Raw genomic sequence first — 25713 nt, forward strand, 5'->3', positions numbered from 1 at the left:
CATGTTGCTAATGATGTTAATGATTTGATGGGAGGAAGTTTTTTCAACATGCATCATGTTATAGAAACGGATCATGCTTGAAAAATAATATTATGCAAAATAATAATAATAACTTTAGGTGATAAATGTAGGGGAGTAAAAAGTACAAGATTTCCCTCTGAAATGTAGCTGCAAGAGTAGAAGTAATTAACATAAAGTAGAAGTACTCTTCTGAAGTACTGTAGGATACAAGTGGGCCTACCTCAGAACTGTACTTAAGTAAATGAACTTTGATGGACAGGTTTTTGGAGAGGAAACAACAGTATAGGAAACTCTTTAATGACAACAATACATTTATGGGAGACGTCATCTTTTTTGAGGTATAAAATGGCTAGCATCGGTGCTGCCTCCCTAAGTTAGAGAGAGCCATAAAGAAACAGTAAATGTTCTTGTTTTAAATCAGTGATTTAAAGGTTTTAAAATCAGGTGATTTCCACTTCAGACGCTACTCTGCTAAGCTAGGCTAGTTAGCGTTTAGCTTGTTACTTTCCCCCCTCTATTACGATTAAGGATTTAGTTTCTCTCTTATGTGGTACAACAAACTCTGTTTATTTGTTGGAGCATCAAAATAGATTTTTTAATTCCACACAAAAAGAAAAAAGGGAGTACATTGGGTTTAGCTAAATCTGTCTCAGTGCTAGTGTTAACTAGCTGGAGTAGAACTGCAGTCACAGTATTTTACTCTGTTTTTTAGTTCTAGTGATTTTTAATGCTGTTTTTCACATTTGTATTAAAAACACCACTAAGCAAAGAGAAATGAAAACAGTAGTGTAGAAAACAAAACAGCAGGGGCAGATGTTTTTGTGTCCACTTCAAACCACACAGAGATTGTAGATGTGCGCTTCTGTGAGGTCCTCTTTTGTCTTCAGTGTGACGGATGTGGCAAGGTGTTGAAAGAGGAAACAAAGCTTGTGCTGCTGCTTCTGTCTGATACAGGAGAAGAATGAAGGCAGCCAGACCACTGAAGGTAAAGCACAGCAACATGTCAGATAAGACATTTTCTTTTGAGTTAGTTAAAGCATCGCAATCGCTCTAGTTGATATTATCTAAAATGTTATTTAAATGTATGTTTGTGGCTGACCTGAATTAGACTCATAGTTCTGTTACCGACAGTGCACCTCTGGATGGAGGTGGAAAATGTTACCACACATAGACAGGCATAAATGTGACCAAAGAAAAGAACGCAATGAGGCTATGTACAAGATTTTGATAAAAAAAACTACCAAACTACTGAGTGTTTTTATAATTATAATATTTTAGCATAAAAACACACTACATTTATCTGACTTATTAGTTACGTGAGGAGAGACCTGCTCATAAAAAAACTGAAGTAGCCAACAATTTATATAGTTAGATTTTTCTCCACCTCAACTAGGAACATAAAAAAAACCTTGGTGCATTAGTAATAATAGCCTACACTTCAAGTACATTTTGATGATAATACTTGTACACTGGTGTACTGGCAAAATTAACAATACTTTTACTTGTAATGGAGTATTTTTACAATGTGGTATTGCTGGCTCTAGCTCTAGAAGCTGAACATACAGAAATAACCAATAGCACATATAACTAAAATAATGTAATAAAAATTTGCATTAAGGAGGGAATTATACGGTAAAAAGAAATTACTCAATACATATTAAATAATTACTGTAAAGACAGGAGACCAACAGGAAGTGTAGGAGAAAGTTAGAATGTAGGCTAGTTATCCTATAATCATTATGTAAAATGACACAGGTACAGCTGAGAAAGATGAAGCACTTTAGAAAAATGATATTGTAAAATGTTCTTGAATCCAGGGCGCTTAAGAGATAAAATAAGAAGGCATATTCTAAATTGATTTGATGATTTGAGATTTTACTTTTACTCATTCAAGAGATGCAGTGACATGCAGGGAAGCATAAATGTGTTGTCCTGAGAGGCTGTGCTACAAGGCAAGTATGCAATAAAGAAAAATAGTTAGAATATGAGTAAAATAATCAGTTAAAGAATAATCTAAGAATAATATATTTTCAGCATATGTAATGGAAGAATTCAAATGCTAAATGTGTATATTGGCTCAGTGTGTAAGTTTTTCAGTGTAAAAATGTAATATGTACACATGGCACAGTTGTGTGAATGAGATGGCTTTCTTTAAAATATTCTCAGCTGCCAGTTTATAAAAATAATATAACAGTCCTGCAATAAATCCTACTTTCATGATGGTTAGTAACGGGTAGTAACTCTAAACTGAAACTAAAAAGTTATATTCAACTATATAGTAAGTTGGAAGAATGTAGCTTGCGGGATTGTTGAATTGTACTACAATATTGAGAGATGTTTCTAATATTTAGTCAGTCAGTAACAATATTAAAACACCCTGTTATTATTAAATCAGAACTGGTTAACTAAAAAGAAAAAAAAAACTATTAAAGTGTAATGTAAGTGGAAATTTAAGTGTAAAAATTACAATCACCAGAAATACCCTACACATGAAGCCATGGTTCTCTGCAGCAGAACCTGAATGCAACATGAAAACAACTAAATACAGAGAAAGGAAAATGTGATGCAGTCTGACAGAGAGATGTGACTGTGGAAAGAATTACTTTCCAATACTGTAACGCCCTAAGACATAACACCAAAACCACGCAGAGCTTCAAAACAAAGTATTATTGTCCTGACATGGCCAATCAGAGTCCAGACATTGACCCGAAGTAGAATTTGAGGGTGTGAATGAAAAAATAACCTGTATATCCATGTATATTCGTCCAACATGTGCAGAAATGTCAACCTAATTTATTTCCACATTCTGACGATTTATGCGCAGAAATTATTAATTGATGGGTACAAATTAATTCAAGAGCACAATTTATTAATTTATGAGTACAATTTACTAATTCATGAGCATGATTTATTAAATCATATGCACAAATTAACCCCCCCCATGACGTCTGTTGTGCTCCATACTTAGAAACGTTGACAAAGATTAACAGTTTTCTAAAGAAGACTGTATTAGAAGTGAGTGAATATTTAATATGCAATTAATTAAGGCCCAGTCAAGTACTGCTTGTGGTTAGTTGATTGACTACTGGAGCTGGGGAGCTAATTACACTAGCCAGCTGCGCTAGCGCTAGTCAGTCACAAAAGCTTCTCTCTAAACTTCTCTCTAAACAGGCCTTTATATTCTAAGGATTGCACATCATTTAATTTAATAAAGAGTTAGTAAAGGAGAAAATACCCCTTAAGAAAGACACTTAGCACACTTGTTCACAAATGGGACAATAAGTTTCCACAGTTTTGTAATTTTTAACAGAGCGAATGGCTTTGTGACTAACAGTGGCTTTGATACCACAAACTTCATATATATGTCAGATATGAGGTCCATCTCGGTTCATCTGCTGCACAGAGCTTTCTCCTGGATTATCTTATACGACCAATTTTCTGTTTATTCTGGACAAATTACGCCTCTTCAAAAACATGCTGAATAAGCAGATGCTTAAAAAAAACAGGCTGAAGAAATTAGTCGGGTGAGAACGTGTTTTAGGGTCAACTTTGGAAACTCTTAGGTCTGAGAAAGTGAGGTGTGATGTTTATTTAACTTACCTTTGACACAACCAAGAGCAAAACACATACTTAATGTGAGACCAGGCAGTCCAATATATATTTGTGAAACCCCTGCAGATATAAATGACCTGACCACTGTATTAAAGTTGTGACAGCTTGTGTAAATGTTTCCCGAGTTCACTGTCTTAAATATTTTACTATATTGTAACAATCTGATGCTTCTAAAAAGGCAGCGTACGAAGGTGTTAAGTCCCAGTTACAAACGGCAAACCGTGTTTCAGTTTCAGTTTGGCCAACCACATCCTGTGGTTCACTCTGTCTTGTTAACAGGAAAACAGCAGCTACTTCAACCATGACAGAGTGAATAAGTGTAGATCACTGACCAGCAATCATTGCGGTAATATAATCTCAAAAACAACCGCTCTAAATGACTTACAAATAACCTTTAACATTTGAGCTTGTTGAGTTGGTTATTTAATTCGTACAATAATTATGTCAGTGCACTCAGTTGGTGATTTCTGTCTTTTAGGTATGATAGGTAACTCCAGTCTGCTGGTTGCTGTCCTCCCTGTTGTGTCAGTGGTGTCTCTGAGTCTACTGTCTCTTCTCTGTCTACGATGCAAAAAGAAAACCAGTAAGTGCACTTTCTCAAAGGCTGGTTCCTTTGAGAAAGCCTAGAGTGTGAATGTGTGTGATCTGTGCATGCCGTAGTAGCGGTGGAAGATACTCAATCTGAGTCAAACGTGCGCTTGTGTTTGGCTGCTTCAGCTTTCTTTGCAGGCACGTTTTGAGGAGGCAATTGCAAGTGTAGTTTTATTCTTCCCAATTTACAGTGTCATTTTTTTGCACCGTGTATCAGTGTACCAGTACAGTACGCACCAACATGTACATGTAGGGGACAAGATGTAAAGTTAGGGAATAAGGGGTTAACAATGTGTGAAGAGAGGATAATTAGTTCTGTAGCTTTTTGTAAATCTGATGTGATTTCAAAATGATCATATACCACATACCTACAGGGGAGGGGTACAGATGATAACAAAAAGAGGATAGGCAAACTCCATATGTATTTTTCCTCCGTTTCTATTTTTTTTAAGTGGGTTTTTACTTTGGAACAAGGGGACTATAGCCTAGATGTTACTATTTTTGTTGTGTCTCTTTACTTACTTTCTTAACAGGTTTATGTGGATTGACATTAACACAGACTGCTGTTCCATGTTGTCACAGAGTATAGGAAGTACAAAAAATAATAAGAACAAAATATTTTGTTATTGTCAATATTTTGCATTGATTAAAAAATTTAATTGGCTGCTGTCATAGAGAAGGGAGAGACTTGATGAAATGAGGAAAACGCCGCACACTTTCAAAGACATTCATTGTGTTACCCCCTTAAACTTTTCATATACACATGAAAAGTGTTGGGCGTAGTTGAGGAGAGAATGAAGAAAGACAAGCTTGGGGGAGAAGTTCAAACCCTGCATTTGTTTGGGGCGTGATTGTTTTGTAAAGCTTGCAAAAATTGTTAGACGCAGCACCTCAATCATGACAGAAATCAGGTTATCATCAAATTTAGTGTAACATTTAACTTATTTTTAAAGAAAATTTGCTAAATAAAATGGAAATTAATGCGTGTCTAATCCACTACTACAGGCCTATTCAACTGGTGGCCTGTGGGTCAACTCTGGCCCGTCAGAACAGCCAATTGATCAGTTCTGCTAATAAAAATCCTTCAAACCAGCAGAGCACTCCTGTGCTGTCCGTAACAGCCAATCACAGACATGCATTATTGATGATGAAAGAAAGCCTCCTTTGCATGCTGCTGTTGCTGCCTGCGACTCCCAACTTCTCTCACATGAACATTATAAAAAACGAATATTCGTGCCTCCTTGACAAACAGGCGTTTACATCACTGTTTGTGGATTACCCTCACTTCTTATGAACCGGCCTTCTCTGTCATTGCTAAATCAAAGAAGTGCAATCTCTTGCATTAGTAGCCTATAGGCGCGTAAACTAGGCCTATCTGTTTTCTGCCGCTAATCTTCCAGTCAGGCATTTTCAAACAGGCATTTTCAAACCACTTGCAGGAAAAGAGGCGACACAATGACCTAATTAAACTAATACCAGTCACACTTCAAATGAATGAAAACAAAGTGGAAAACATGATGGAAAAATGGCACTTTTGTTTATTCTCGACACTGATCTGATGTTTTGGTCTCTTTAGTGGACATTTAAGTCACTTTCTTCGCGTGCGTCATGGTTTATTTGCTAAGCCTCTTTCCATTGCACTTTTTGCTTTTGTCAGTACACCAACTCGTCTTTCTTTGCAGCGCTATCCTTCGACTTGTTTGTTGACATTTCCACTGAGGTTTGTTTTATATGCAAATTGAAAATGCACAGGTGGCGCACTTTGAAGCATACCGAGGCACCTTCCTGTGTCAAAGGCCGTTTTAAAAAGCTATCAGTCATATGCTAATACACTTCTTCTACTCTTTTAACTTGTATAACTGCCACAGGTAATGTCAACCCTGTTTATACACATTAACTGCACAAACATCTGTGGTGAAAATCTTCAAAAGCTGCCTAGTTTGTTTACTGTGGGTTAACGATGATCACAAACTAACATTTCACTGCCTTGTATTTCTTGCAGAGATCATTCATGAGGAGCATCAAATATACAATCCGCAGACATTGTGAGTGTGAAATATTTGTATTTGTAACTCATGTTGGCAGGTAGCTTTTGACCAGTGTTTCTATTGATTATTAAGATAACACCCTACTCATTAAGTTGACACATGACAGACAGCTGTAAAAGTAAGTTTTGTTAAGATGAATATTTAACGATCATATTTAACATAGAACATATTTAAATTACTTCATAAAAACTTTGACACAAAAATTCTATCTTTACAGCCAACGTGGGGGAAGTATATTTGCTGTGACGCAGTCAAAAACAGGTAAGAATCAACTATTGTTATTCACAACATCAGATATCTCTCTGTCCACCTGGATTTCTACTCATTATACACATTTAATTAGCATCTTTAACTTTTGCCATTACATTTTTCAGTCACCAGAGCCAATCAGATAACTTCAACCTCTGAGTAAGTATATCAAAACACATTCACATTTATATTGAAAATGCAGTCGTCGTATCCAATCACATCAGAGGAGGAACATCAGTTTCATCTCTGTGTGCGTCCAGTACAGAGATGCAGCTTCTTTGTTGAAAAAGCACTTTGATGATGGAGCTAGAGTAACCGTTTTTGACCTAAGCTAACGTTATAAGCTAAACACCTCACTAGATCTATCTTTGTAAACGCATAGATCATCAATCTTGCAGTCTGACTCTGGGTAACATGCAAACAAAGGTATCTCCCTACATTCAGCGCCAGAGGACTGTAACAAAGCATCTGCACTTCCACCGGTGTTGGGAAGGTTATTTTCTAAATGCAAAAGATTACTGACTACAAGTTACTCTAAAAAGTATTAGTAGTGTAACAACTTCAATTACTTTATCAATGTAATGTAACTTATTACATTTAATTAAATGAGAACCAATCAAAACCCGTGCTGCCCCCACTAATTAACACATTTCTTTCTAATTTGTTTCATCGTTACACAAACAGAAATGTATATAAAAACTGTGATTTAATCGAGTTATGCATCAGAACTATTTAAATGCTAACAAGAAGACTTCAGGAAGCAATAGATATACATTTAGTAAGCTTTAGACTAATAATTCTAATTCACATGTTTTTCAGTGAAACCCGTGACAGATTTGGGGAGACAGGTAAGCTCATGCTGTTTTTTGTTTTGTTGAAAGGTTTCATTTTTATACCAAAGAATATAAGTTTATTCTAAAAAGCTTTCAACACTTACAACAGTAGGCGATCTTGATCTATATTAATCTGAGCGGATCCATCACAAGTTTAATCACCTTGTCTTACAGCTATAAGCACTTCTGAACCAGAGTATACAAATGTACATGGTAGGTTTACATACATAATACACAATAAATGCATCTGAATAAATGAGTATTTTTTACATATACTGTATGTATCATTATATAACTGCATTATTTCTGTATTTTTGACACAAACATGGTTGTACTAAGTAGCTAAAGGAGATCCGGAACATACATATGTGTAAGTATTTAAGATCTTTTCATTCACTTCCTCATTAAAAATTAAAATATATAGAAAAGCAATGTATACCTAATTAATGCAAACATTTAGTTTTTTTTATGCAAGTGGTTCAGTTCTGCATTCAGAATCGGAGAGACTCAACTTAATGTTTGAAGCGAAAATATGTTGATTTATGTACTTTTATATTATATTTTTAAAATCACCAGAATTTGGAAAATTGTCCCTTAAATCAACTGATCCTGTGAATCTGCAGTTTTAAATAAAAGACAACAGCTACATTTATTTAGCTGTTGTCTTTACATTTATTTAGTATTTCCATTGTATGCTACTTTTATACTTTTAAACATTAGTTATTAGTTACTTTGCAGATTTAAATTATGAATACAAAATTTAAAACAACTACTACATTATGATGTATTTCTATAGGTCAAGCTTCCCAGCATTATCTAAAGTAAATAAAATTAGCTCCACCTTTACTAGTTGCAACATCAAATGTAGTTAATGTACACATTATTGCATCACTAATTATAATCCAGTAATATAATGATTCTGAAACAGGACATTCTGTATAATGAGTACTTTTACTTCTGGTACTTTAAGTATATTTTGATGCTAATACTTTTATACTTTACTAGAAACAGAGAATTTCTTCACCATAGTATTGCTGCTGTGACTTAAGTAAAAGACCTGAGTACTTCTACCAATATATACACGAATATATATGACCAATAACATATAGCTAGAATAAATAACAGTAATGAGTCCAAAAAATGAAAGGGCACTATAAATTATTAAACAACACAGTTTTAAAACAGTGAGAAATAATCTGGGAAAGACCTTTTCTACCTGTCCGTGTAAAGCAAGATCACTGTGGAACATTTTGGACATTACGCACAGAACAAAAGGGTCACAAAATGTCACGTTTGTCTATTGTTTTACAGATCTCCACTCGCAGTCACAGAGTACATAAATGAAAAAAAGGGTGAGCAGTTTCACATTAGACTCTTACAGTGAAAGACTAATTGAACATATGTTTACCACCAATTTCTCCATCTTGACAGCTTTGCTCTTAGTTTTAACATTTCATTACATGCACTTTTATTAGATAGTGATGATGATCCAGGTGTCTATGCAAACGTCACATCGTCGCCAACAAAAGATGGTATGTATAGAGATGAGAGCTTTCTCACAACATTAGTGGGTTGTACGTTAAGTTGTAGGAATGTGAAAGATAACCCTGCTGTTTCACCAAACAGACGAGGACGACTACGAGAACTCTGAATTCCTGGATCAAAGAGTGGAGGAGCAAGAAGATGGTGAGTGCCTTAAACAGCGTTTATTTGTATTCACAAAAGGTATTTCATTGGTTTTATTTCTTATTCTACTCAAGCTGAGGCAGAGCTGCAACATTTAGTCCAAAAATTGATTAGGGGATCAGGACAGGAAATATATCAGCAACTATTTTAATATTTTAATGAATTGTTTAAGTCAGATTTTAAGTAAAATGCCAAAGGTTTCTCTGGTTCCAGCCTCTCAAATATGAACTTTCGCTGCTTTTCTCTATTTTATAACATTATAAACTGAGTGTCATTGGATTTTGGAGGGTTGGTCGGTGTATTTTTCAGTATTTCTGACTTTTTAGAGAGCAAACAATTAACTGATCAATCATGGAAATAATCAACATATTAACAGATACTGAAAAATAACTGTTAGTTAAAGAAAAGGACAAAGGGTTACGGAAGACGGGTGACAATAATATCATTAAAAAACAGAAATTAAGTACAGTTACAGTACAACAAGTATTTTTCAGCTGTATGAATTAATTTATTCTGTGGCACAGTGATGAGCTTTATAGAGTGACAAAAGAGGAATTGTGGGGTTAACTGGGGTAACAGAACTCATATGTAGTTGTGTTAAAGATGAATACTTTTTTACAATTTACAATAAAGTTACATCTGCGGTACAGTAGGCTGCAGTTTAGACGGTCTGTTCAGGTAGCTGCTATTATGCAAGTTATTAAATAAAGCTTTCACATATTCTGTATCTCAATGTTCACATTTTAACCATTCATTCCTTTTGTTATTAGATGAACCAGATTATGTGAATGAAATCTGAGACTGCACCTGAAGTTGACACCACTGACAGCACCAGAAAACAGCCTGCATGCTGTACTTTCTGCTGCGTAAAACTTATAAAGTAGTTATTTTTATATTCCTGCTATGTCTGATGTGCAGCTGAAGAAAATGCTCAGACTTTGATCGTGATGGAAACCCTGCCATCTAGTGGTAAAACATGCTGTACACAATGAACACATGTAAGAGACATGCTTTTGTACCTGTTTGTATTCCTGAATGTTTTCTTTGTGGGGGTCAAAATGGAAAATGTTGAATCTGTTGGCAGCTTTAATTAAGAAAGAAGTTAATAGACTACTGAGCAAAGAAGTACCAGTTTAATGCTGAAATCAAACTGACCAAATGTGCCTTAATGTTCAGAGACTGACGAAGATGAGATCAGAGATGCTTAATTTGCTGTATTGTTTCTTACTATAAAGGGGTTTTCCTAAATTGCAAAAGTAAAAATGTTTTGTTATTCATGAAGCTGCTGAATGGCAGCATTTTACTCCACCAGTGGAAGTTAAAGTAGTAATACCACAATGTAAAATTGGCTATACTACAGTTACACATACAGGATGGCATTTCAACTGACAAAATACATGGATTTAAAAATAAATAAATTTATATTGCCAATGTATGGTAAACGTAAAGCATACATGCCATTTATCAAGTGATCAGTTTTGAGCTGCCCTTACAGATTACTCTTATGGTATGAGTCTTCTTCACATGCTTCACAAGTTTGATAAATGCACACCCTGTTGTGTTACACTGCAGTAGTGTTGGGATCCAGGTACATATTAATTAAAGTGAGGAGAACGGTGTTGTAGTGATAAGCATGTTCACGTTTACAAATCTCTGCGCTCTGCTGATTGCACCCAAGTGTGTAACCAGTAAGACCTGCCAGTGGATGCGCTACAACTAGTCAATCATTTTCTCAACTAAATGATTCATCGTTTAGTCTATAAAAAAAAAAAAAAAAAAAGATCAGAAAACAATGAATGAATTCATCTCAATCAATTCTACCTCTTATATTTTTCTACCTGTCATGTTTATTGTTTGGCACCAAAACGGCAAATTCCTTGGATCTGTAAACCTTTTTGGCAATAAAGTGGATTCTGATCAAATATCTTGTTTTGTTTGACCCAACAGTGATGATCAGTTTGCAGTTAAAAAAAAAAAAAAAAGAAAAAGCTGTACATTCTCACATTTTTAGGGGCTGGAAGCATCAGATGTTTGTCATTTCAACTTGAAGCACTTAAATGATTTGATCGTCAAATTAGATGCCAAATCTCTGACTACATGTGTAATCGACTAACTGTTGCACTTTTAGATATGAGCACTGTCAAGGAGTTTTCTGTGAGTTGAGAAATGATTGTCTCGAACCTGACACCACTGAACAGGGTGTTAAACTCTGATTCAAAGCCCTTGAGAAAAATTAAAACAGTCACAGAAAGGGTTTTTACACAGATGGTTTTATTTTTGTGAATAGATCCGCAGAGACAGACAAGCCACAGTCTGAAGCCGCTCAGAAAACAGACAGAAGACCAGAGGTGACATTCATGGGAACAGACACGCACGCACATAAACCGTTGCTATATAACACCGATATATGTATCGGTATACACACTGAGGGTGGTGCAGGGACGTTCCCAGGGTGGCTACACAAAAGTGACGCAGTATTACACAGACACACACGAGAGCCAGTGTCTCTTATTAACGGCTGACACTTCCTCCAGCACGTCTAAGACTTAATCCAGATTCTGTATCTGCTGTGTTTCAGTCAGCCGTTCAGCATGTCAACAGGAAAATGCAGAAAACTACAACCACCTTTACAAGCCTTTTGACATTTTTCTTTGTCTTAAAAAAAAAAAAAAAAGTTTTACTTGTCAAATATGAGCCATCACTGTGGCTCCTATTTCCTGCAGTTTGACTTGAGGAGCTTTATCAGCATGTTGAAGTAAGGCAGAAGGCTCTACTTGTTACAGACAGTGCCGATACATCCGACGCAAAGGAAGTGATTCTCATAGCTGGCATTAAAAACAAAGACTGAACACAAGATTAAATGGCTGGTAAAGCGGGTGTGGTTCTCTCTCCTTTTGTTGTTTGGAGGTTTCAGGAGTAAACAGTTGTCTGGCTGAGTAGCGACCCACCTCTCATACACACTTCCACGCACAGTCACACACACTCACACCAGCGGGCAGATGGGAAGTTTAGGCGCTGCTCAGTGCGTCCACACCAGGCAGGACTTTACCTGAAGACAGAGAGCAAACACACAGTCAGCATCCTCCTCAGCACTGGGATGATTACAGTGTTTTATTTTTATCTGTTCGTCATCGTCCTGCAAATGAACGTCATGTTTGTTCTGTGGCTCACCCTCCAGCAGCTCCAGGCTGGCGCCGCCTCCTGTGCTCACATGGCTGACTTTGTCTTCCGTGTTCCACTTGGCACAGCAGGTGGCAGTGTCGCCCCCACCTGGACACAAACAAACATATTCATTCAGGATTTAAGGGTTTATTTCAGCATCTTCAAACAAGACACACTGATAGAGCTCCCCTCCACTCTTGTCTTTCTTACCGATAATTGTGATGCAGCCCGATTTGGTCACCTCGACCACTTTGTCCATCAGGTTCTTTGTCCCTTTGGCAAAGTTGTCCCACTCAAACACGCCAACTGGGCCGTTCCACACGATCTGCTTGGCCCTGGCCACCGCCTCTGCGTAGGCTTTAGAGCTCTCTGGTCCACAGTCCAAACCCTGCAGGGGAGAGATTTATGGGCGAAATTACCATAACGGAAGCAAAAGACAGTGAAAATAGACAGTAGTTGACAAAATAAATCCTCTTTTCTCACCATCCAGCCGGCAGGAATGCCAGCAGCGACGGTCGCAGTGCCGGTGGTGGCTTTCTCATCAAACTTGTCTGCAGTGATGAAGTCGACGGGCAGCGTGATCTTGACGCCGTTCTTCTCCGCTTTTGCCATCAGGTCCTTGACGATGCCGGCACCCTCCTCGTCGTACAGGGAGGTACCGATCTGAAAGGGGAGAGTGAAAAATTAACCACACAGAGCAGACTTGTGTTGAGCAGCCCAGCTGGCCTGTGACGTCTTGATGTCAACAAGAAAGAGAGGCCGGACGGGTCACAGCAGACAACATGAAGATCTCTTGTCAAAGCCCAAAGTAAATGATTGTATAAAAAAAAAAGGTTAACATTGGTATTTTTCAACCTGGACCCTATTTTTAAAATAGTTGGTCCAGTAGTCAGCATGGGTGCTGCAGTCGACAGCAGCAAAACAGGGCTGCAATGTAATCTTTGCGGGTAGTTACGTCCACCAAAGTGCTCGTTGTTGCCATTGACGGGGTCAGATTGTTACCTTTTTTAAAAACCAGACAGTCACTAGAACTCTTATCTCAAAGCTACCAGACTCCATTTATAGACAAAAGGATCTTCTCTTCTTTATCCTTTCCAGAATGTTGTCAGACACTTGTGACAACAATTACGTGATCTTTAATTTCTGTTGCTCAGCTTCTTGAAATTTTTTTACATGCATGACTTTTCCTGGTCAACTCACTTATAATGAGAAGTCCTCCTGCACATAAATTATGTAATTATACTCGGTAGATAATTGATACATTCATACATCATGTTGTGGTTTGAGTTTCATTTGACAGTGATTCACAAGTCATGTACCATAAAAGTCTGGGATAGGTCTTCCCTCTCATTTCCTAGAAGGCTTTGTTAATTCAACTAAAGAAAGCTACTCTTGTTACATATACACAGTAAAACAAACCAATCAGAAGGAGGGAGGGCTTATGTTATTGACACCACTGGAAGAGATAAGAGATTCAATAAAACGTGTGTTAGCATTAGCAAATCTGGGGTATTGAATGCTGTCATATTTAAACAGATTTGTGAAACTGCTTTGTTTGAGGTTGAGAATCACGTTCATAACTTCAATTTGACCTCAGACAAAAAGATTAGAAGAGAGCAGCTTTTGTTTAAAAGGCTCAGTTCACCTAGATTACATGTTTCCACACTTCCATGTAGGGGTGCCATCTACACATACAGATAGTTTTGTGTTGTTTGTGATGGAGGTAAAAATCTCAAGAGACCAGTATCTCAAAATATGGACAAATACAATAGGAGGTGAATGGAATTGAGTTTGTGGCACTCACAGGATTAATTAAAAAAAATCTGGGAACTCTGCAGACGTCTGTATGAACGACTCATCGGGACGACTTTCTACTAAAGAAATAGTGGATTATCCAGAGCGGAGGTTTTAGATCCTAAAGGTCTTTCACAGGAAGCGACACTCCGCCTGCGTAGCGGGCCCCGTGGGGTCGCTCCACGCTTCTCTTGTGAACAGACACGGAAACAAGGCCTCGGCAGACTCTTTGGATGCAACCATGGCAACAGCTTCTGTGAGACACACAGCTGTAGCCCATTTAACTTAATTATACATCACGTTACCAGATACATCCAGTTTTGCTGGGATTCTCTGCCAAGTGCATTCCCTCCGGTAGATGTCCTGAACTATTTAGTAAACATTAATATTTCTGCAAACAGCGAGGATCAGTCTCTCCTCCATTTGTGCTGCGCGTCGCGTACAAAAAGACACGGGAACGCGCCCAATCGCCGCTCTGCCTGTCAGAATCCCCCGCCTCCTTTCCTACACCCTCGCCTCTCACTGAAAATTTAGACAAAACTGACAACCTTAAGAAAGTTTATATTAATGGATTTGGTCATTATGATTCTTTGTCTTCCAAACATGCAGCAACAGGGCATGAGCCCTACTCTGCCTCTGATTGGTGCAGGGCAATATGCACTTTGGGGGATGTAAACAGGGACAATATATGTTCTTTTGTCATTTCAGTAGTCAAGCCTTTCAACAAAACCTTGTCTTTTCAAATATTTTTGGTCAGAGGTCAGACTTTGGTCATGAACGTGATTTTCAGTCTCTGCTGTGAAACTAACAGTTTCACAAGTCCAGCGTTCAACAGGAAGTGCAGCAGCTTGATTACGAGACTGAGTTGTGAAGACCGTGAACTTGTGAAATGTCTGAAATGAAATACCACAAAGTTTTTTTAAAAAGTCATACAGAGTTCATTGCAAAGTGTGTATTTTACACAAGCTATTTAGAAGTAGATGAACTAATATTTCAAGCAGCTAAGTCTAATATTTACTCTTTTGCCTCTCCTGACTGCTGGGGGAAAACATCTGGCTTTTTAGCTGCTAAATGTTCCACTGTATTCACCCTGCTGTGGCCAGTACGACACAATGACTGAACCAAAACAGTAACGCTGTAAAACCAAAACAGTGACCTTTCATATGTACACAGTCATGTGATCCACTGTCAATTCAGATTAAAGCCGCCTAATTATTCAAAGTTAACTGCATTCAGAGATTTAGAGTCCCGTTTGTGATCTTCCTCACCTCCATGTTGTTGAGGACTTTCAGGAAGGTGAAGGCCATGCCGCCACCGATGATCATCTCATCAACCTTATCCAACATGTTGTTGATCAGCTGGATCTTATCTTTCACCTTCGCTCTGAAACACAGGCAGAGAGGCCGAACACATCAGTACTGATAAGAAACACACAGAGACAATCGCCAACTGTATGTACATATGAGATTAACAAAATGTCTTTCACTGTGCGGCCTTCAAAACACATCATTTATCTGGTTCACTGATGCGTAAAGAACCCGGTGCCAAACGCTGCAGCCGTTCACTGGCCGATCATTACACACCAATGACTCGATGCCCTCCGTTTGTGAGCTGCAGGAAGGTGATTGGCTGCACTGCTCGACGCTGAGCGGGAGTGACAGTTGCACAATGCACTCAGGCTAAAATGGACTCTGACACCAGGCCAGAGGCCACATGTGACCACTCTGTTAAACGGAGCGTCTGCTACAGCAGCTTCACCCATGGTTTTCTCTGTGTTCACCCGACTGTGGTGCCACAAGAAATATAAAACCACTGCAGCACCACAGACATGAAACCACAGGAAGCAGGCGCCAGCTCGTGCAGAAAACACTCATCCTCCATGTTGTACAAGGCGGTAGCCTTGTGTTGCTTTTACTGAATCACAAATCTGGACTGTATGCTTTAGTTATAATCTGACATCCTCATTATTGATAACAGATATATTAATGATTAAAGTCTAACTCATTGTAGTTTCCAGCATGGAACATTTGTAATAACTGGTTAGACATGATATCGTGCCTCTGCGATTTGTAGGCCATATTGCGATTTCGATCAGTTATTCAGTATAAAGATGATCTTTGTTGTTGTAGCCACCAGAGCTCTGTAGGGCTACTTCATATCTATACAGACCGGATAAAACAGGAGACTGCTAGGAGAAAAGTAAGCAAGAAAGTCAAGTACCGCATAAGCTCAGAAAAGATGTGTATTACTTGATTCCAGCTATCATACTTTACTATGAAAGAAGTTAGCATTGCGTAGCCCTGATCAAGTTGAACTCCATTCAGACAAACATGCATTTTAAAAGTTACAGACCTGACAAAGCACAAACTTAATATTTTTAACAAGTCACCATCATGATGTAGTTATTTTGATCAGTTTATTGCCACTAAAATCAGAGCAAAATGTTTATTTTGGGTTCATACAGCTGTAGTAACGGCGTGTTGTATTTATTCGCGGTGTGTGTGAACACTCATGCAAGTAGTCAAAGCAGTCCGGCATAATGCACCTGCACGCACACAAGTCGAAAATGTCTGAAAAGTTCAGCTGATTGGATAATGCTAAGTGATTCAACTACAACCCAAAACCACCACCACAAGAGGGGAATGTTAATAACCAAAAGTAAAGTATTGTATGTGACCCCTCATCTCTGCCTGCTGCACACAGAGGCTGAGCAGTGCACTGTGACATCACAGGTTACATAATGAGCTTATAGTATCTATTCCTGGATGCACCTGGGTATTTTAAACGAAAAAAAAAAAGGCTGCTGTGTGATGACACATACTGTAGGAGAAGGAGAGGACAACACCGACAAGCAGACTTATTTTAAAACAAAAAGGGTACCTAAAATAAGAGCTGGTACATTGTTTTAGCTCGTTTGGTTTGGAGGAACAACACTCTTGTTTTGTGCTGTAAAGCTTTCAAGCTTTCTTGGTCCTGGTAGATGACACGCGAATGGCGTATTTCTACTGTTTTTCATGATTGCTGCCATAGACGTCGTAAAAAGTAAATTATAAACCTCTGTGCAGTGGTTTTGTGTCTTTTAACTCTTTAAACTTAAAGATCCGTTAGTCAAACTGGACTTCCTGGATTGTATTTTATGCCTCACGGGTACCTGAAGCTACACACTTCCACCAACATAGCCGCTTGCAATGTTTTAACGCAGCTCCCTTTACAGTCTGAAGTCTCACCAACATGTTCAGACTTGATGAATTTTTGCAAGGAACGGTTCTCACCCTCCGAGGATGGCCAGGAAGGGCCTCTGAGGTTTTTCCAGAGCCATGGCAAAGTAGTCAAGCTCCTTCTTCATCAGGAATCCAGCCGCCTTCTGAGGCAGGTTCACTCCTACCATGGAGCTGGAAGAGGGGAAGATGAGGAGAAAGAAGGGACAGTCAGGAGAGGGAAAGTCATAAACAAGCAGCCGTTTCGATCTGTGAAAAATATCTTCATCATCTCACAGATGTCACTGCTACTGACAGCTCACCTGTGGGCTCTGTGAGCTGTGCCGAAGGCATCGTTGATGTAAACATCTCCTAGTTTGGACAGAGACGCCCTGAAGGAGTCAATCTCCGCCTGGGAGGCCTTGGTCTGAGGGACAAAAAAATAGAAAAGAATAAATAAGACAGGAAAGTATAAGATAACAGAGGAAAGCCTGTAGCAATGGCTGCAATATCACAGGGAATGAGTTACCATCTGTCAACCACTGGAAACAGTATTAAGTGATGTTTTCACTCCCCCCCCTAAACTTTTAGTGTCCATATTCACAGAAGTTGTTGCTAATAGGACTATTGGGTTAACCAGTCGTTATACCGTTGAGCAAAGTAGTACAGACAGACTCAGTACCTGCAGCTTAATTAACTTAATGAATTGCTGTTACGCTGACAAAAAACACTGACAATGACCACTGATCAGAGCCTGCAACAATTAAAGCAGTCAAAAACATGAATACAGTAAGACAGAGCGGTCTTACATTAAATCTGGTGATTGTTTTCGGGTCTTCTGCGATAAAACTCTCCACTTTAAGATCCAACACTGATTCAATTTCCATCTAACATGTTTTGTCTATTTGTGGCTTTTCAAGGCTCCATCACAAGAGCAGCAAGTTATTATTTTTGTGGAAAAACAGCCAGAGGTCAGTGTGCACCAGCCCAGTTGAATATATGTGCTAGCACACTCCAGAAACACACATTATTAAAGGTAGATTTGTGACACTAGTCAAGTTTCAATCCGAATGTAGAGCAAAATGTAACCGAATGTCCAGAAAATCGGCAGCTCGTGCAATTAAAAAATAAAAATAAATAAAGTGTAGTAGAGAGGAGACGTAATTCAAAAGAGTGGCAGTCAAACTTTGGAAAACCATGTGGGAAACGTGATGGAAGTGGCAGTTATGTTTGTTTCATGTTTTAATTGGTGGAACATTACAGTCACCCCATCGCGCCACACAGATCCGTTTGTTCAATTGGAAAATGTTTTGCACCAGTTTGCAATGTTTTCGGATTGAACGACATGTTTCTTTGCAACATTGTGTAACGTTCCGCAACGAGATTCAAGGTTTCTTGAGAGTCGATTTTCTTCCGTTTGTTGGGCGTCACATGTGTTACCCAATCAGCTGCCACAAGTTTGTAAACAGAACACAGTTCTGCAGCACGCTTGTGTACACAACAGGGCGCCAATGTTTCTGTTAAAAAAAACCAAACAAAAAAAAACACAATGCTTTGTTGTATCAGCTTGGCCACCAGGGTAAAAGTAAAATTTTTCAGAACAGCATGTGGCCTATTGCGCAGTAATGTGTTATGAACCGTCCGGATGATGAGACACAATGACGTAACAGAATGAATGAAGGGTGCACGACAGCACTACGAAGAGTCAGTCCATTTCTGTTCATCATGATCCCACTTTATGGATAATTCTTACATGGAGCCACAACTGACCCCATTGATCACAAAAATAAAAATATGCACAAGGATCTAATTGTACTAATCTCAGGAGAGAACAGTGATTTATCTTCTTTGTGGAAATTAACAGACGCTTCACTTTTTCCCGAAATTGTATTTTGCTTTGGTTAATGTCTCCGGCTTACAACCTGCATCGACTCAAGTATGTGTGTCTGTATGATCAGTCAGCCATTGTGGATCAGGTTCCTGCTGCACTTTAACAGGCAAAGGTCATTACTGTGTGACTGGAGGGCAGAAAAAGGTCAAGAGAGATCTTCAGTGTCGTTCAAATGTCAGACGAATGCTGCATCCAGTTCCCCCTTCAAGCCACAAGACAGATTACTGCTCTTACAGCGGTGTCTGTTGGCACTATTAAAAGTTGTGAATTATTCTGTGTACTCTAGTCCCTTTTGTCCTTGAGAACTTCCAAAACACCACTATACAATGTCTTTCATACTTAATAGGGATTTAGGACACACGTTGTGACTTTACTGCTCCACTCACAAATATCTGACTCAACTAGCGGGATTATTTCAGCCTCTGGAGCAACTCTGCCAGTGAGAAACACTAATGATAATGAACTAAAAATAAATAAGGTTCCTGTCTGATACAGTACAGTAGAAACCAACCCACTCAGACCGCATACCAACCAGGCTTCCCAGGACAGGAAAAGCAACACATCCAGCCAAGACAACCGGCTGACCTTCTGGATAAATGTCAGCAGGTCAAAGCTGCTGATCCACCGCAGGCCCCAGGGCTCAACATCTATACAGTGTCTGAGTGCCGTCCTGAGCCTGGATCTAAGGTTATACCAGACCATCTGCATCTCAGGCATAATGAACACTCAAGTCTTTGTAAAAGTCAACGAGTCAAAAAGCTGACGAAGTGGCAGATGGGTTGAACAGTTTGAGCCGAATCCTTGAGGACATATGAGCAGATAAAAATAGAAATGTTTTCTCAACGCTTTAATGTGGTGCTGTGGCACAATTATAAAAGATATCCTTCTGATAACATGCTGTTAAAACACAAATCTTAAGATAACAATGCATTTTGTTTTAACACCTTGACGCCCCTTCTTTTGACAGTCTAGGGTATTTGAGGGCAAATGTAGTGACAACACTTGTTTCACTATTTCCTGATAAGGCACACTCAGTAGTTTCATACATAGACTGCAATAAAGTAATATTTTAGACACTTGTGAATCACCATCATTAACAGGCACAGCACCTTATCATATTAAATTACACATCTACTGAAGAGGGACATTTGCTTTGTAGGATATATTTAGGAAAAAGTACAGTTTGCACTATGGACACTGCACATTGTTCCATTTGTGAGCCCCACATAGTATACATATTTTACAAATAAAATGTTAAGTAAACATGGTGCACTACAGCAGTTTCCAAATGTGAGGTGACACAGCAGGAGTCTTTGCACCACTCCTAACCATGACATCATCCGACTGACGCAGCTATTTCAGAGGGACGCTGCAGCTCGAGTGACTGGGCATTTTCCTCCAGGTGACCCATGTGATGATATTTTTTTGTAAATAAATAATGCAGCTTTGTCTGCATCTTGACAACACATTTATCACCAGAGGACAGTATTGGGTTTGTCTCATTAAGGAGTTTGATCCCTGAGAGCGTTGTCGTTATGATCTGTGGCTGAATACAGGCGCAAAAGGAACAAAGTGTTCAGAACCTCTGGTCTTCAGTTTAATTAGAGGGCTATACTTTTTCCTTTTTCGGGCTACAAGTTAGGCATCCCAAACCACCACTTGTATATTTCTATATTGGAAATCTGTTGGAAAAACATCACACCAAACAGATAAGTCTTAACTTGTACGAACAGATGGAAACATTTACAAGGTTTTCACCACAAAGCGATTGCGTTTTGTCAATAATCAGCCGCCTGTCATTACGTGTCGAGTGGTTGAGACAAACACTGGACACAGTGATGGCATTTTCGTTGATCTGTGCTAAAACGGAGAAGAGTGCCCAATCCGGCAACACTGAGCACCACAACTACATCTTGTGAAACAACCCTCTCCGCAGAGATGGATGATTGAGAGACCAAGCTGCCAGCAACAGTGTTGTTAAGTCAAAAAACCCAAATCATAACCAACACAGACAGGAAAACCACCTAAAAGCTACAGTTCCATTATTCCAAACTTGAATGATAACTTATTGATCGGAGACTGAATCAGTTGCAACACTCACAGGGAACGAGCAGAAAGTGTTTATTGCGGTCTCTTGCTGGTAACATGACATCAAATACAAGATGCACCAGATCCTCCAAAAACAACAACCACCACCTCAAGTCAGAGCAGGCTGACTGGGAGACTCACCTTGTTTCCAGAGGCATCCTTGCCCTTTCCCTCCTCGGCAACATGGAAGCGGAGGTTCTCCAGCAGGATGACAGATCCGGTGGCGGGGTCAGCGCAGGCAGCTTCCACCTCTGGACCCACACAGTCCTTCAGGAAGGCGACATCCCTGCAGAGACACAGGGGACCAGTGAGGACCAGTATGTTTAGATTGTTTTTCCCAGTTTGGTTAAATTGGCTTTTTATCATGACTTTGTTTTGTGTAAATCAACAAAATATATTGTTAAAACAGTTTTTCCCGTTTTAAGTTGTACAAGTCATTAAGACCACCAACTAACCTCCCCAGCAGGGTCTTGAGCTCGGCAACAACGGGCTCCAGGGAGTATTTCTCAGGCATGGGGTTTCCATCAGGACGGCCCAGATGGCTCATCAGCACAACAGATTTAGCACCGTTGTCCAGGCAGTGTTGGATGCTGGGAACTGCTGCCTTGACCCTGAAAATCAACAAACATTCAGAAAACCTATCCTTTCACCTTTTGTCTAATTTATAAAACATGATGTTCCTTTTTTATTTTGTGAAAGAATAAAGTACATCTTTTTGCTTTAACCTTCAAGAGCTGAAGTTTTTTTTATTTAAGAAATTAATGATTTGGTTATTAAACTGTAAGAACAGAAAAGACGCTTCAGAAACTGGATGCACGTTACCTCTGGTTGTTTGTGATCTGCTTATCCTTCATTGGAACATTGAAGTCAACCCTGTAAGATAAAAAAAACTGAATTACCACAAACAGATTAATAAAATCAGTGCATTACGGATGTTTTAGTGATTGTCATTTCCCATATTTCCCCTTTCCACACCTCACTTGTCTGGTGGTCTTCAGCTGTGAATTAAGCATGTAGTCTAACACCATCAGCGTAGAGTGAGGATTTTTTGTTGGTCATAACCAACATTTGTTTTGGCATCTGCAGATTGTATGTGTAGACCTTAATATGAATATGTTTATGAATATAAACTAATATGTAGCATAAACAGAATTGTGTGCGTGTCCAATGTATGAATTCATTTTGAGATATGATGATTTATTAATGTTCTCAGTTTATTGGTAGAGCTGCAACGATTAATTATTGACTATTACATTAGTCGTCAACTATTTTGAAGTTATTTCAGCTTCTTAAAATGTGAATATTTGTTTTCTTTGCTCCTGTGAGACTGACCTGAATATCTTTGGGTTGTGGACAAAAGCACGTTTGAGGACGTCATCTTGAGCTTTGGGAAACACTGAAACATTTTTCACCATCTGATCAAACTACTAATCAATTAAATCGAAAAAAATAAACGTCAGCTCATTTAAGCAATTTTCCATGTGGCATAATCCCAAGATGGAAAGAGGCCTTTTTTTTACTGGGAGAAATGGATCAAAGAAGTTTCTACACAATGAAATCTGCACAACAATGAAGTGTACTGAGTTGACCAACCTTTTTAAATATTCAAGGAGCATTTAACATATTAGCTTCTGTTTATTTCTCTGTGACAAAAAACCTGTTTTGTCGCTGCATTGCATTGTGGTACCTCTATGATTATTGGGCAGCAGCACAAAAGACAATCAACACTGACATGTTCAGACGCAGCCATTAGATGGAGGCTTTCATCCAAAAATGCCTCTTCACTGGCAGCATTAGTGCATTGCTCTGCCCACTGAGCTGGTTGCACATCCAGGCATGCAGCGATGCACGCTCACGAGAACACGCTGCATCCCTCGTACTCCACGCCGTTACATAACCACCTCCCTCCTCTGAGTAGGCACACACACACACTCTGCCATAATAACAGCAATCCGCTGTCTTAACCTAAAACCCAACAGTCAGCAATTCAGAGGCTCAACAGCCCCGTACACAGACATCACTTAACAGCTGCAGTAGTTTCCCGCTCCATGTGTTGCTCGAGGGTGGATGTGCATATCACTGAAGGTTTTGATCCATCGTTTAAACAAACACAAACTGGACTCAGGCGTTTCTCAGAGGCAGAAATAAGGTCCACGGGTGAGTTAAACATTGATGGGCAAAGCCAAAGAAGTGCAGTTGTTTGCAGCACAGGTTAGCTAATGGCAAACTAGCCACAGCTGTTGGCTAAGATGGCTAGTGGAGGGCTTTAAAACCTTCATACATTTGTCTGGGCTTCACACAAATGGCACCATTTTTCAGTGATGATCAGCAATGAGAATATTTCTGTCGCTGTACAACTGTAACTCTGACGTATTACAGTGTGACCATGTGTGATGCCTCTAAGAGTTCAGATCCTGGCCTCCGCTGGACTTGGCTGCTGAACAGATTTCTGTCAGGCACTGCAGGAGTGTCCCGCCTTCTCTCTTTTTAAATTCTGGACCAGCAGCAGCTCACACAGTGCCTTCCCTGCACTCTGTCTAGAGCTTGAAGGTCATAACACACATACACAGCATGCTAGGACAGGCCGCGGGTGTGAAATGAGCTAACTTTTCATCTTAATTGTCTCAGTGCAGCACACCGTTGGACTGCACAGAGACTAACATCAAGTGAATTTGACCTTTTAACACCGAGCAGTGCGAGCTGAGGGCTACTGCTGCCGGTGAACCTTGTCCTATGCGGACTGTCACCAAGCTGAGCAAACCAATATGGCTCACTGACATTTCCTCAGAGGGTGTCAGTTTCAACTGCACTTTCATCACAGTCTGTAGAAATATCCAGCAAGTAAACGGCAAATAATCACTTTACTAAAATAAAATAGCAGTGCTGCATTTCAGATAAGGAGAAAGGCACCTTTTTATTATTGAAAAACTACTTTAGGTGCTGTTCAGCCAGGCTGCAGGACATCCTACCAGCTAAAGAGATTGTACATGCACAAGATAGGAAGGGATTAAAACCTATGGAGGAGTGTCCTGCAAGTGGAGGGTAGAGCAAGGCACTAAATCAGCTTGATTAGCCAGTTAAAACTAAATTAGTCAATTCCTCTTAGGACAAATAACCACTTATTAATTGTTAAAGTGGTTTACAAAGTAAGAATGACGTGAGGATTACAACTATTGCTGAAACAGCAGTTAATCAGTTGTACATTGAAAGAAAATTGGTTAGTTGTTTGGGGCATTTTTTCAAGCAACACCACCGCCCATTTTCTGACTCCAGCTTCTCCACTGTCAGGATTTTTTGCTTCTTTCTGTTTTATCTAAATTTAAAAAAATACTGTCTTGGAGGGTTTAGACTGTCAGTCTGACAAAACAAGGAATAAAAAGATGTCAAATTGCACTGTGGGAACTGGTGACATGCGTTTATCACTATTTTCTGTCGTTTAATAGATTAAATTAATAACTTAATGTAAAAAAAAAAAAAAAAAAAAAAAAAAAAAACCCCACACACAACTGATTAGCAATAACTGTTACAACATGTTTCCTAATTTTGTCCATTTATTGACATTAAACGATTACCTTGGAGCTTTTAGCTGCTGCTCAGACTAACGTTATTTGATGACATCACTTGGTGACCACATGACTTCCTAAATTAGCGTCTCTCAAATGTATAACATTTAATTGTTACAACATAAAACGTTTGATTATTGCGGGAGATGTTGATGTATTTTAATTTAAGGGATTGACTCCGACTACATCTCGGGTGCAGTCGGTTGCATCCATGCAGCATCTCCTCACAGGCACGTATGACATGGATGGAAAACGTGACAACCTTCAAGTTCACTTCCTGTCGTCTGTCCAACGGCCTGAACCGACTCACACACCGTTAACCATCACTTCACTGTCTTCACGTTAACACCGTGAGAGTGCTGAACAAGTTTGTTACCACCGGGAGGATAGAGTCGTTAGGTTTCCCGACAAGAACATCCCCATAAAATAACGTTAACGTTAGCTAGTTACCGCTAAATAATTCCGTTTCCGATTACCGCTTCAGCTACGTGATATTATAAACGCTCACCTCATAATGACCCGCTTCCCCTTGACGTCCACCTTGTCCAGGGTGAGTTTGTTAGACAGAGACATGTTGCTTGTTTCGCTGGGTCTATCCTTGCTGGGGATCTCCTCCGCTTCCGTCGGATGGTTAGCTACCGAATGACTGCGGTGACCTTAAAGCAGCGCGGAGGAAGCGGCGGGGCGGGGCGAGGCACGCCCCCGCTGCTGATTGGGTACTGTTGCTGTCCGTTCTCTGACGCAAACACCTTGCTCTCCTGACAACTTCATTGATAGTGAAAAGGACATTTACTCAACTACTGGTCTAAATACAATTTTGAGCTACAGTACTTGCACTTTACTGACTTATATATATATTTTTAAATAATGATAGTTATTTATATTGATTGCACTGACAGTCTTTGCAACTTGCAAGGTGTTTTTTTGTGCGAAACGTTATTTGAATACGTATTCTCATAAAAATGATATATGAAGGAA

The 25713-nt window shown here is 39.3% G+C and overlaps 2 protein-coding genes across 4 annotated transcripts; one reads left to right on the forward strand and one right to left on the reverse strand.

The window, feature by feature from the left end:
* Positions 1–747: 747 nt before the first annotated feature.
* si:dkey-183i3.6 (LAT2 domain-containing protein) lies at positions 748–10962 on the forward strand. 3 transcript variants are annotated; one of them, XM_038708072.1, is made up of 12 exons: positions 748–1006; positions 4112–4216; positions 6227–6269; positions 6490–6533; positions 6647–6680; positions 7341–7369; positions 7529–7567; positions 7694–7724; positions 8666–8706; positions 8830–8886; positions 8981–9040; positions 9811–10962. In XM_038708072.1, the coding sequence occupies exons 2-12, from the start codon at positions 4114–4116 to the stop codon at positions 9837–9839; spliced, it is 510 nt and encodes a 169-aa protein (XP_038564000.1). In that variant the 5' UTR covers positions 748–1006; positions 4112–4113; the 3' UTR covers positions 9840–10962. The 3 variants fall into 3 exon arrangements, with proteins under 3 accessions (XP_038564000.1, XP_038564002.1, XP_038564001.1); XM_038708074.1 differs by having other exon boundaries at positions 774–1006; positions 7697–7724; XM_038708073.1 differs by lacking the exon at positions 748–1006 and adding an exon at positions 3891–3979.
* Positions 10963–11289: 327 nt separating this feature from the next.
* Positions 11290–25399, reverse strand: pgk1 (phosphoglycerate kinase 1). Its single transcript, XM_038708071.1, has 11 exons — positions 25244–25399; positions 21995–22045; positions 21628–21783; positions 21314–21458; positions 17517–17620; positions 17269–17388; positions 15265–15379; positions 12686–12865; positions 12413–12590; positions 12212–12310; positions 11290–12089 (listed from the first exon to the last, which is right to left on the reverse strand). The coding sequence occupies exons 1-11, from the start codon at positions 25306–25308 to the stop codon at positions 12049–12051; spliced, it is 1254 nt and encodes a 417-aa protein (XP_038563999.1). The 5' UTR covers positions 25309–25399; the 3' UTR covers positions 11290–12048.
* Between the last annotated feature and the right edge of the window lie 314 nt (positions 25400–25713).

This window comes from Micropterus salmoides, unplaced genomic scaffold, assembly GCF_014851395.1.
Source record: "Micropterus salmoides isolate LMB-PRFRI ecotype aquatic unplaced genomic scaffold, ASM1485139v1 Ms_hic_scaffold_9, whole genome shotgun sequence".
Classification (NCBI taxonomy): domain Eukaryota; kingdom Metazoa; phylum Chordata; class Actinopteri; order Centrarchiformes; family Centrarchidae; genus Micropterus; species Micropterus salmoides.

What these genes read in the sequence shown, in the direction of transcription:
- si:dkey-183i3.6 (XM_038708072.1), top strand. Translation starts at nt 4,114, where the DNA reads ATGATAGGTAACTCCAGTCTGCTGGTTGCTGTCCTCCCTGTTGTGTCA. An exon ending in CAGATAACTTCAACCTCTGA is followed by an intron (nt 6,681 to 7,340) that starts GTAAGTATATCA and finishes CATGTTTTTCAG; the next exon opens with TGAAACCCGTGACAGATTTG. An exon ending in GTACATAAATGAAAAAAAGG is followed by an intron (nt 8,707 to 8,829) that starts GTGAGCAGTTTC and finishes CACTTTTATTAG; the next exon opens with ATAGTGATGATGATCCAGGT.
- pgk1 (XM_038708071.1), bottom strand. Translation starts at nt 25,308, where the DNA reads ATGTCTCTGTCTAACAAACTCACCCTGGACAAGGTGGACGTCAAGGGG. An exon ending in ACAGCTCACAGAGCCCACAG is followed by an intron (nt 17,389 to 17,516) that starts GTGAGCTGTCAG and finishes CCCCTCTTCCAG; the next exon opens with CTCCATGGTAGGAGTGAACC. An exon ending in GCATTCCTGCCGGCTGGATG is followed by an intron (nt 12,591 to 12,685) that starts GTGAGAAAAGAG and finishes TCTCCCCTGCAG; the next exon opens with GGTTTGGACTGTGGACCAGA.